Source organism: Arachis stenosperma, chromosome 6 (genome assembly GCF_014773155.1).
Source record: "Arachis stenosperma cultivar V10309 chromosome 6, arast.V10309.gnm1.PFL2, whole genome shotgun sequence".
Taxonomy (NCBI): domain Eukaryota; kingdom Viridiplantae; phylum Streptophyta; class Magnoliopsida; order Fabales; family Fabaceae; genus Arachis; species Arachis stenosperma.
In genome coordinates, this window is record NC_080382.1 from 5456739 (window position 1) to 5469273 (window position 12535).

The 12535-nt window shown below is 29.3% G+C and overlaps 2 protein-coding genes across 4 annotated transcripts; one reads left to right on the forward strand and one right to left on the reverse strand.

Moving 5' to 3' along the window:
- Positions 1–567: 567 nt before the first annotated feature.
- Positions 568–7839, forward strand: LOC130936214 (MLO-like protein 1). Its single transcript, XM_057866251.1, has 13 exons — positions 568–908; positions 1413–1672; positions 2500–2616; positions 2709–2769; positions 2990–3084; positions 3647–3721; positions 3901–3989; positions 4147–4196; positions 4964–5004; positions 6787–6996; positions 7127–7194; positions 7309–7369; positions 7530–7839. Exons 1-13 carry the CDS (start codon positions 716–718, stop codon positions 7710–7712), a joined length of 1503 nt encoding a protein of 500 aa, XP_057722234.1. The 5' UTR covers positions 568–715; the 3' UTR covers positions 7713–7839.
- Positions 7840–8500: 661 nt separating this feature from the next.
- Positions 8501–11838, reverse strand: LOC130936801 (uric acid degradation bifunctional protein TTL). 3 transcript variants are annotated; one of them, XM_057866950.1, is made up of 5 exons: positions 11467–11838; positions 10764–10821; positions 10266–10367; positions 9405–9561; positions 8501–9141 (listed from the first exon to the last, which is right to left on the reverse strand). In XM_057866950.1, the coding sequence occupies exons 1-5, from the start codon at positions 11700–11702 to the stop codon at positions 8684–8686; spliced, it is 1011 nt and encodes a 336-aa protein (XP_057722933.1). In that variant the 5' UTR covers positions 11703–11838; the 3' UTR covers positions 8501–8683. The 3 variants fall into 3 exon arrangements, with proteins under 3 accessions (XP_057722933.1, XP_057722935.1, XP_057722934.1); XM_057866952.1 differs by having other exon boundaries at positions 8501–9102; positions 11467–11837; XM_057866951.1 differs by having other exon boundaries at positions 8501–9138; positions 11467–11837.
- Positions 11839–12535: the final 697 nt, after the last annotated feature.

Here is a 12535-nt window from a genome sequence, read left to right on the forward strand (position 1 = left end):
TTACATAGGATGGATTAATTCAATTATATTCATATAATTTGTATAACAATAAATAACTCTAGAAAATAATTCTTAAGTCAAAACTCTTTAATTACTTTTGAATTTAACTTCTTTAATTATTATTTTAATTTCGTGTACACAAACCAAAACCTCATCCTGTTAATGATTAGTTGAAATAATGTTCCGTCTCATAAATATAACATGGTACACATAACTCCTATAGTAATTTCAAATGTAGTTCAAAATATCATTTTTGCTTCTTAAAAGCATGCACTTTAATTTGGACAAAAATGGGGCATGCACATTGATACATATATATACTTTGATAATAAATTAATAAATAATTGTAATAACGAACGTGTAGCTTTTTATTAATCACCCAAAAATAATAATATAAAAAAATAAAATAAATAATACACAAAATAGAAACTACCCGTCCTTGTTTGTGTCATTGAATATCCCTTAAATTCCCTTGGTTGCATCGAAAAATATTCAAAATGATCAAAACATCAACTACTTCATTTGCAACAGAGTTGGTAGGTAATAACAACAATCTGCTGGAACGAATCTAATAATCATGATAAAAACATACATGAAAATGAGGAAATTAAACCACTATGTTCCAGGGATCAAATAATAAAATCACACAAATTGTCATAGCTAGGTTGCATGCATATAGTAGTATATTGGTGTTGGAAAAAAGAAGAGAATAATAATGAGTATTAGAGGTGTTGATGAGGAACAAGACATAGAATTAGAGTTCACTCCGACGTGGGTGGTTGCCGTTGTCTGCTCCGTCATCGTTGGCGTCTCCTTCGCTGTCGAGCGCTTCCTTCATTATGCCGGAAAGCGTCTTAAGAAGAAGAATCAGACCACACTCTATGAAGCTCTGCTCAAGATCAAAGAAGGTTATTATTATTATTGTTATTAGATGACATGTCTATTATTCAACATTTTTTACATTCTAAGTTTAATGTAAATTTTAAAATAAACTAAAATAAAGAAAAAGAAAAAATTTGGGCTGTCGTGTAAATACTTCACAGATAGTTTATGTGATTTCATTTAATTTGTTTATTTATTAATTATTTATATTTAATTGGTCATGAATAAATATATATCAATGAAATATATTGATATAGGCAAAACTGATTTTAATATGATATAATTTAAGCCAACAAGTTATAACTAAAATAGCATAATTTTTCCATATTCATCCAGAGGTTGTACGTTCGAGTCTTATTCCTAATTTCAGAAAAAAAAATATAATATAATTTAATAATATTAATTTTCATGGCAAATATATAAATGATGATTATCATCAGGTGGATATTCTTATAAAATTCAAAAGATATCAATATAGTATTACATTTTCTTTGTTATTATTATTATTTTTATTATTTTGAAATTTTCAGAGTTGATGGTGTTGGGGTTTATTTCTCTGTTTCTATCGGTATCACAACGTGGGATAACAAAAATATGTGTCCCAAAAAGTTGGAGTCACCACATGCTTCCATGTAGTCTTAAAGAAAAAGAAGAGTTAGAAGCTGAAACAAATATTACTTCATCACATTTTCAGAATTCTCTTACTTTCTCTTCCAATCTTAGACACCTTCTTGCTCTTCCTCATGCCCAAGTAGCCGCAGAGGCTCAGCTTCAATACTGTGCTCGCAAGGTATTCATTATCATACAACTATACAATATTCCATCCAATTATATCATCTACAAAATTTGTTTATAATAATTTAATATAATGAGACAAATATGATGGAGTAAATAAGGCAAGTTAATAAATGCTAAATAAAGTAGATTCTGTTTTTTTTTTTTTTTTTTGTCTTCTTAATATTACCGCAAAAATATTTGGTAATTAAAAAAAATTAGCCAAAAATAGTCATAATTTATCTTATTTAACATTCATAAAGTAAATTCTGATTGTCTTTTTTGTCTCCTTAACATTACCATATAATTACTATGTACTACTCACAACATTATTATATATACATCCGACATTGTTTGGATGATTGAATTCATATTTATTCTTAAGGTATCGTGATCGTTACTTTATATTTGTTTATATATCAAAATTAGTCATTATATATTTATGTATAAAATATATATTATTTAACTTATTTTTAATAAATATTTTATATTCATAGTTGATTTTGATAACTAATTTAATATACATTTTTTAATAAACTAATCAGCCATCACCAAAATGATCAATTATCTTATAGCAGAATAATCAAAATTTTCATAGCAGAATAATTAAACTTGTTTAATTTAGAATAGTACTATATAGTATAATATTTTTTTTCATAAACACCAAATAAGCATTCTCTCTATGTAACATGATTGCTCAATCTACCAAGTTTATTGTCAATTGAGTTGCAAGAATAGTAGGAAAACTAAATTTCCATGGAAAATACTACTCTTTAGCTAAGAATTTGTCATTATTTTATTCTAGAACTATTCAATTTAAGATTTTATTGTTTCATTTTCCAGAACAAGGTACCTTTATTATCCAACCAAGCAGTGCATCATCTTCATATCTTCATATTTGTCCTAGCTATCGCTCATGTAACGTTTTGTGTTCTCACAGTTGCCATTGGATTATTAAGGGTCAGTATCTAATAATCTAATTAATAAATAAATCCTCCTTTGATTTATTATATTTACTGATTATTAATGCATACCTGTGTTTGTATATATAGATACGTCAATGGAAGCAATGGGAAGACTCTGTTGCAACTCAAAACAATGAGACACACCGAGGTCAAGTAAAACTTGATCACTTTATTTTAACCACTGTGACGATCTTTCGTGATAAATATACAAGATACGTTCATTTATTTTTATCAGGATTTAACATTTATAGTTAAAATTTGGTGGCTAAATTCCGTTTTTGTGGTAGTGGACATATATTAAATCGTAGTATACAATAATTAAATGAAATTTAATTATGTTTGAGAATAACTAACAAATTATGTTGCAGATTTGGAGTCAACAGTTACTCTTGTTCACCAACATGCGTTTATCAGAGATCATTTTATAGGAATAGGCAAAAATTCGACCCTACTGGGTTGGGTGGTATGTTAAACTCTCCAAGAATTTTGAAACATAGATAAAAATATTACTTAAAACTTATTATTATTAGATCATGATTGGATCCGTATACCAAAATTGATTATTAATTATCTTTATTATTAGCTGTTATAAAATTAATTTTTTTAAAAGTTTAAGTAGATAAAAAAAAAACATGAATTATTATATTTTTAACAAGTCTCTCATGCAAGAATTTTTTTAAAATTTACATAAAATTTGCATAAATTTTATTTTTTTATTTGCTTAATACTGAAACTTTTTTTTGGAGTTAGTAAAAATCTTTAGAATTACTCAAAATCTGAATATTTGGTCATAAAAATTTTGATATTATGTCATAAAATTATTTTTTTAAAATTTATTAAATTGATAGGAAATACATAAATAATTATATATATAAGAAAGTATCATTCTGATTGTCTTCACTTAATTAATCTTTAATCTTGTATATGACATCATCTGCTCAACATCATAATCTATGCCCTATATTTCACATCTTGTCTTGTTATTGACATTATTCCTTCTAATTATTGATGCATGTTTCTTTCAGAAATCTTTCTTCAAGCAATTTTATGGATCTGTGACAAAATTAGATTATGTGACATTAAGGCTCGGTTTTATTATGGTAAGATTCTAAGGTGCCATGTTTAATTATTATTTACTGATGATAAATAACTCCAAGCCTGAATAATAATAATAATAATAATAATAATAATAATAATAATAATAATAATAATAATAATAATAATAATAATAATAATAATAATAATAATAATAATAATATTTTGCACTTTTTTATTTAAGACCCACTGCAGGGGAAATCCAAAGTTTAATTTTCACAAGTACATGATTCGTGCCGTTGAAGATGATTTCAAGAAAGTTGTTGGTATAAGGTAAAGTGCTTCTCCAAAATAACTTTTTATTAATTAAAACTCAGTTGCTCAAATTTTCTGGCTTTTTGGTTCTAATTTGCATTGGCTCTTTAATTTACGTAAGACATTAATTACTTGTTAATTCTGCGTAATTGAGATTATATCTTTATGGCTGCAGTTGGTATCTTTGGATCTTTGTGGTCATCTTCTTGTTGATTAATATTAACGGTATGTTAGAACACCAGTTATGAGTTATCCGTATATAAAAAAAATTATTTATATAAAATAAATATTAAAAACGTGTAGAATGACAAATATATGATATTTAATTTAATGGCTTAATTTTTATATACATATAATATTTTTTTGCCACACTAAGCATTTTAGTTAGTTCAATGTGGCCAAATTATATATTTATGTATTTCTTATTATTCAAACATGTATCATCAAATGCATCGGCTAGTTACTCAGTTATGCATGGTCTATGCTTCTCTCCTTTTGCTAATAAAATTTACAATAATACGAAATATGTCAAACTCGGTTTTTTCAGTAAATTAAAAGAAAAAGGGCACACGTCATAAATTTTCTTCAAAAAATTTACAAGGAAATGATGTTGTTTTTTTTATAAAAAAAAAACTATATAAGGAAGGTTACCTTTAGTTTTGAGAATCGAATAATACAAGACAACGATAATAAAACACAAATGATACAAATACAAAAATAAATGTTCTTATATTTTGTTTGATAATAAAAAAGAATAAATTATAAAAATTTAATTTAATTTATTTCTTATTTAAAAATTTAAAAATATATATATATAATAATAAAAAATATAATTATAAAAATTAATAAAAATAATAATAATAAAATAAAAAATAAGTTACGTCTTTTTATTTAGTTAGTGTCTATCTGTATATAATAATGTATCCTTTCTCTCATAAGTTTTTGTTTAATTTCCGTAAAAAAAATTAAAAACCCGGTTTGCAATCTTTCAGGTTGGCATACATATTTCTGGATTGCTTTCATTCCCGTCATAGTAAGTATCTCCATAAATTTCTGACTCCCTTTTGGTATTAGAAATCACCTTAATAAAGGCGCTAAAATTTTTTTTTTTTAAAGATGTTTATATATATCATGTTATTATTTGACATATTTATTGAATTAGTTAATAATTTATTTTTTAATAAATCAGAATAAAATCGGTTTATTATAGCAACAATAATAAACTTAATTGTCTGCATTATAATTATTAGATCCGGTTTAATCCGATTAAATTACACAATCTAAATCGAATATTTTTAAATTTTTTGATAAAAAGACATATATTTTTAAATTTTTTGTTTTGCAGACATTTAAATTCCTAAAAATTTAAAAATATAATTAGATCCTTAAAAAAATTGAATTTATTGTTATTATTATAAAAAATCGATTTTATTCTAATATATTAAAAAATTTAAAAATAACCGGTCCAATAATAATGCAGCATGTAAACGTCTTTACAAAAAGACGTTTTACGCGTCTTTATTTAAGTATCCCTTTGATATTTACATGCATGGCCATACATTTATCTTTAGCAAGTTAATTTCACTATCATAATTTTTTACAAATTTATTTCACTCTATGATATGCCCAGACACTACGGGCACAAGATACGAGATATATGAACATACGAATTTAAAATTTTTATAAGATACGAAAACATAACATATATCTAAAATATAAAATATTTTTTAGGTAAATTATAATAATATTTTAGTATTTTATTGATATTAAAATATAAATTAATTTTTTAATTATGTTAATAATTTTTTAATTATATAAAATAGGGATGTTCATTGGCCGGTTAAAATTAGGTTTGATGTGACATATACCCGACCCGAAATATATATCGAGCATATTTGTTAGACCTGAACCCGGTCCTAAATCCGGTGAAATCTACACACTTTCGAGCCATGATTATACCGAATAAAAACCGGATGAAAACTGGGCCATTAACATTATATTACCTTACTTTCTTGTAAGTTAGCATGTGAAAATATTTAAATTTTCAATACTCCAACCATTATTTGACATGGTAGAATTTACTTAAAAAAATATAACAAGAACCAATCATTCTCTAAAATTAAAGCATAATCACAATCAATACTAATATTGTCTAATAACACCAAATATTTAAATCAATACAAATAATACAATATTATGTATTAGTCTAAACTCTAAAGTTTTATGCATTTTAAATATAAAACATTAACTTATAGTCGACTAATAACACAAATATTAAGATTTACAATATTTAAATTTCACGCAAGAATGGCCATCATTCATCACTAATAACACAAAATATTAATTCTTTATGATGACCGAACCATTGGGCCGGGTTCGGGTGATCCAAACTATGGCCCGGACCCAACCCGAAATAATGATCGGGTCTATTTTTTATACCCTTATCCGATTTTAGACCCGATGAAATCACACTAAATAACCCCTAAGATATTTGGAATCGAACCGGATCTTTAGGCCGGACCGAATCACGCACATCCCTAATATAAAGTATTTAAAATATTTTTTAATTATAAAATACTTTTTTAATTAATAATATATTATTTTTAAATTTCAATACATATTAAGAATAAAGATAAACATGTTAACATCTAAGTGTTCGAAAAAAAAAATTATTTTCTAGTGAAACACAATTAGACATGAAAGACACATGTGTCGGACGAGTATGATGAGTGTCTTATCCAAAATATGGTCAACACGTAGACACGACAAATTAAAAAAGTGTTATTAGATTTCACTTTTTGTGTCTTGATTTCAGCTTCTACTTGCTGTTGGGACAAAGCTAGAGCATGTGATAATGGAATTAGCAAATGAAGTAGCTGAGAGGCATGTAGCCATTGAAGGCGAATTAGTTGTTCAACCATCAGATCATCATTTCTGGTTCAACCGTCCTCGCATTGTTCTCTTCTTGATCCACTTTACCCTTTTCCAAAATGCTTTTGAGATTTCTTATTTCTTCTGGATCTTGGTAAGCTTATTAACTTCTACTATAAAACAAACTATAGAGTAAAACAAATTAAAGTTTTATAAAACATTAAATAATGTTTTCATTGTTACACCAAACATTTTCTTCATTATTAGCGATTGCATTTTCTCAGGTAACTTATGGCATCCATTCCTGTATAATGGGACCAATTGGTTACATTATCCCAAGGCTCATTATTGGGTAACTATGACACTACAATTTCCTTTATTATATTTTAATTAATTTGTATGCAGTGTTAATTCAATCCTCCTCTTTAATATGTTCTTAAATCTCTTTGTGTTGCTGGGATTGTAGGTTATTTATTCAGTTACTTTGTACTTACAGCTCACTACCACTCTATGCAATCGTTACACAGGTAAGTCTCACTTGCAATTATTTTTATACAAAGTTAATAGTTGAAAACGGTTAGCTGACTTGTCATCTAAGAGTTTTCAACTATCTTCACATGAATACTACTGCATAGGAATTTCCACCTGGCCAATGAAATCCACCATATAATTTTTGTAACAATGTAGATGGGAACTCATTTTAAGAAGAACATATTTGAGGAACAATTGGAAAGACCTATTGTTTATTATGGGGGAGAAAAGGCAAAGAACAATGGAGCAAAAGCTGATGAAAGCCATGGTGAGCATGAAAGAAGGGCATCTTCACCTGAGGCCAATACCAATGTCCCCAAAGAACACAAGTCTAATTGAGTTTCCAGTTGCTTTGTTAAGATCAACACAAATGCAGTGTTTGAAATGGATTAAAAAGTGAAGACCCAAAAAAAATTAAAGGGATTAAAAAAATTACTAATCTTCAAATTACTATTCATTTCTAGTAACGGTCAATTTTAAATATCAAAATGACATGTAATTATATTTTTAGTAATATCTATCTCTTAATTGTGATAATTAAGTAAACATATATTACAGAATATTTTAAGCATTAAGTAAAAATTATTAAAGATTGCTTTGTCTATTCATAAAATTTTAAGCATTACCTCTTAATGTGAATATTTTATTTTAAGAGAGGTTTTAAATATAAGTTAATCTTATCTTAAGATGTCATTTTAATTGGACGAGCACAATTCACAGAATCCTCCACGAGGCATTTAGTAATTTCTCTGTAAATGAGAACTCAAATAAGAAAACCAAGTAAAAATGTCATACTGAGAACATTTCGTGACTCAATTATTAGCTTGAAAGTACTATCTATATTAATAAGATTCAATAAGCAAAGGAAAACACCAATAAGGCACTCATTTATATTTCTATATTTGGCACTTTTCAGATGCTTTTTTTGGGTACACAAAACTTTGCTAATACTTGAGACACTTCAGGTAGACATAGAAATACTTGTATTCTTCCGAAATACACTTAAAATCATGAGATTCAGATTGTTGGTAATTAAATTATGCTTATCAATAAACTATGAGTAAGCTGAAAAGTTAGAAAATTCAAAATGTTCCAAGATGCTGCTTCATCAGCTACACTTTATGATAAGAAGTGAATGAGTTGTGAATTATTTATGTGAATGATTGATTCTTGAGCCAAATTAATTGTGAATTTGAACTTACACACATTTTTAGTATTTTACATGACTTTTGAGTATTACAGATGTTCCTAAAACACGCATTGACCCACAAATGTAAGCAGCAATTACTGGTCAACCTTCCTATACTTTTCTAGCTTCCACGGTAAGTGCTGAATGAAAACGGGGAAAGCAATAAAGGAACATGAAAATGTTCCCTCTTCTGTGACTCTTGGATCTCAAACACAATGGATACATATGGAAAGAAGCCTCTTGGATTATACTTTCCTGTGTTGAAACTTATCCTGTATATCCCAGGAGTAACATTGTCAACTATGCTCATCAGTTGACCGCTGCGGCCATCTGAGTCCGTCTTCGATGACCCTTGAAACACCCAACCGCCATTGTCTGAGGCGCCAAATTCTGGGCGAGACTGAGCACCTCTCCACACCTCTAAGAGTACATCAATACCAGCAGCTGGACCACCTCGCGAAGTGTCCAACACGTGAGTGGTAATGGGCGGGCGGGTTCTAGCCGGAGCTTGGATTGATTTTCCTACTGGACTCTCTGAAGCTGCAGTCACATGCCCACCAATAATGCTTATACGATCTTCTAGCATTGGGAAAGTTTAAGAATCAAAATAGATCCAGGATTTCAGGAATGCTCAAATTATGAATTTTTTGATGCAAAACATTTGGAAAGACTACACATTGTGGCAACCATTAACACAATTGTAATTTCCCAAGGAAAAGTAAAGTATGAGCTATCCAGCAAACAAAAATACCCAACTAATCCTCAGTCAGGTCGATCAGGGTAGTCAGTTATACAATCCGGATGTATAAAATTTTAACCAAACCATGACAATAAGGAAGTACCTTCTGCCTTTTTGGCAAACATGGTAGAATCTTTATCAGTTGTGGACGAGATGCTTTCTTTACTTGAAAAGAGCTTTGCAAGGCGTAGTTCTGTAATTTTCATTTGCTCCTCAGCTGCAATCTCGAATTCAACAATTGGCCTGTTTGTATAACGTCTCTGCACAACGTGACAACATATTGATTTAAAATTTAATTGCGAAGTGTTATATATCAGCATTTTCCATTTTTTATCACTCAAGTTTTCACTAGAGAAAGGTAAAAAAATATTTCAGGTCCCAATATAGACTACACATTTTTAGTTAATGAATTATGCACAGATAATAGACAATGAGTGAAAGCCTCCAATAAAGGAAGATGCTGGGTACTAATGTCTTTCAAAACCTGGTGTTTTCCATTTTTAATCACTCAAGTTCCTTGATTAGTGAAAGGTACAAAATATTCAGACCCCAAAATAGATTAGGAATTTTTAGTAATTGACTTCTGCACTGACAAAGTGATGATAGACACTAGAGGAGAGTGAAAGCCTGCAAGAAAGGAAGATTCCAGGTCCTAATGTCTCTCAAAACCTGGTAATATGAGAACCATGTCCAACCAAAAATAACGAGTTATCTACAAGTTATTTCAGATCCAAGAAAGGCACCCATTCTATCTCTTGAAACGGTTGATTTAAAAATAAATTCAGAAGAATCTTAAGCTCAACCTTCTAAAATAATTCATCATTTCCTTTTTTGTCTTCCATCAAGAAAAATAAGTAAATAACTAAACACATAGTCATGGACAGTGGCATTGGATGAACTAAATAATTAATTAAAAATAAAAACATGGATATACAAAAACAGAGGATTTCAAATTCCAATGTACCTTCAGTTCAGCAAGTATCTCATCAGTGCTCCTCCCGGATGCACATATGAGAAATACAAACCCAAACTTTTCCCAGTACCGAACATTCCATTCAGATAGTTCCTACAAATTTCAAATTAAACACATTTTAGAAGGCTAATCTTCATTTATAAACTCTAAAAAAAACATTTGAAATCCCCCTCTAGCCTACCCCATCCAAAGCCCAATTTGTTTAATCGACATATGCTCCCTCCACAATAATAACAGCAATACCAAGCCAAGTGATGATGCAACTCCAAAATATGAAACATGCAAAATCAGAAGCCATACATAATAACTTTGTAACAAGTAAGAGAATACACCTCCCCAGAGACAGATTCTTTTACACGATTCAATACTCTTATTCGAAATAATCTAAAGTAACCTGACAGCAGAGATCTATAAGTTCTCTTATATTTCATAGTAGAGCATACAGAAACTAAATTGACTTTTGTTCACAAGAAGCAACAGCAAGCAAACCTGTAAGCTAGAACCAGTAGCAGTTGCAAGCGCAGTTGATTGTTCTCCTTTACTCCACCTACACAATAGTTTGGTGCAAAAATCATTACCATTAACACTTATTGAACTCAATGAAACAAAAACCGGAAGAATCACTCAACTGGCCTAATTCCAATAGTTTTATGAAATTATAAGCAACGACAAACAATCACCAATCAAGGGGGGAAAAAAATCTTAATTACAAGTATTCCTTTCTAGAGAAATCAGCATCACAGTGTCCTAGTGTCATATGAGCAAAAGTGCTTAAAATAATCACACATATCTTCCTCTTTTTTCCATTTCTCTGTTTTATCAAAATGCAAATGCTATATATTTTCTTATAGAATAGTTTTTTTGCTGAGGCATTACTCGGCATCTTTCATTTGATAGATTTACATTCCTTTGTGCTCATCCTATATATATTTGTAACGATTATGATGAAAAACACTTAACAAGTGAATTCATACACACAGTTTTAGTCTCTTCTTATCTTTTCCGCAATCTCTCCTTAGACCGTCTAAACATGTAGCAGAAATTAAACTCAAACTCTGAAGTAATTCACGGTAAAAAATGCGTAATCTTCGTGCATTCGAGTTCAATTTTAAAAGAGTCAACGCCAAAAAAAACACAATAAAAAGAAAGAAAAATAAAAGAGTGAAGTGGTGAGAGAGGAAAGAAAGCGAACTGAGCACTGGTTTGAGAGGCATGAGAGGGAGCGTGTTGTTGACCGATCTGAGGGTGAGCAGAGAAAGCTTGAAGCCAACCGTTAACATCAACGGTGTTGAACCAAACGTCTCTGGCAACAGAAATTGCGTGCCCCAGTGATGAGAAGGGAGCGGCGGTAACCATGTGTTTGGCGAATGTGGTGCTTCCGCAGCATGATAGAAAATCCTTCTCTTTGAAACTCGCCGGCACCGCCATTCGATCTCTCTTCTTCACTCGGTTTTGTGAGATTCTGTTTGAGGATCTGCTGCGACTCAAGACAGTGAGAGCCAGTTGGGGGAATATCACTAATAAACACAATAAAATCAATCGTTAAAATCACTAATCGAGTGATCTTATTCGGAACACCGCACTATGCCACGTTAAAGCCATTTTCCAAAAGGATTAAATTCCCAAAATGGTCATGAGATTGACGCCGTTGATATATTTGCATCATTAGTCATTTGATACAAAGTAACATATTAATTTGGTACATATGGAATAATAATATAGTAGATAATACGAGAATAAATAATATTGTGACACATAGCATAATTTTACATATGGTATAATTATTGACCAAACTATGAGATAAAATATGTCACTAAAAATCCACGTCATCAAGTCACTTCAGCACATTGTTAATAAAAAATGAGTTAAGAACTAATATAATATAATTTTTTTAATTTTAATAACAATTTTAGTGCACGACATTAATTTTAGAGATTACTTTAAGATTTTGAACATTACAAAAATAGTGTGAGAAATTTGTACAGTGTACTAAAAAAATATCTTAAAATTTCAATTGCATCAATTATATTTTGTTGGCAAAAATATACTGTTATTTTTTGACTTATTTGTCGTTAACAATGTTAACAATGTACTAATGTAGTTTGATAACGGGAATTATTAGTGACTTAGTAACACATATTATTTTATAATTTGGCCACGTATAATATTATAAGGACGGATTGACTAGTGATCTACTGACTCATGACATATTAACGTAGATGATTGTGCAATATGTCATAATATTATTTAACTACGTATCG

Coding starts and splice junctions, on each gene's coding strand:
- LOC130936214 (XM_057866251.1), top strand. CDS start 716: ATGAGTATTAGAGGTGTTGATGAGGAACAAGACATAGAATTAGAGTTC. Junction 909..1,412: donor TCTGCTCAAGATCAAAGAAG/GTTATTATTATT, acceptor TGAAATTTTCAG/AGTTGATGGTGTTGGGGTTT. Junction 4,197..4,963: donor CTTGTTGATTAATATTAACG/GTATGTTAGAAC, acceptor GCAATCTTTCAG/GTTGGCATACATATTTCTGG.
- LOC130936801 (XM_057866950.1), bottom strand. CDS start 11,702: ATGGCGGTGCCGGCGAGTTTCAAAGAGAAGGATTTTCTATCATGCTGC. Junction 10,822..11,466: donor GCCTCTCAAACCAGTGCTCA/GTTCGCTTTCTT, acceptor ACTATTGTGTAG/GTGGAGTAAAGGAGAACAAT. Junction 9,142..9,404: donor GTTTGCCAAAAAGGCAGAAG/GTACTTCCTTAT, acceptor TCCCAATGCTAG/AAGATCGTATAAGCATTATT.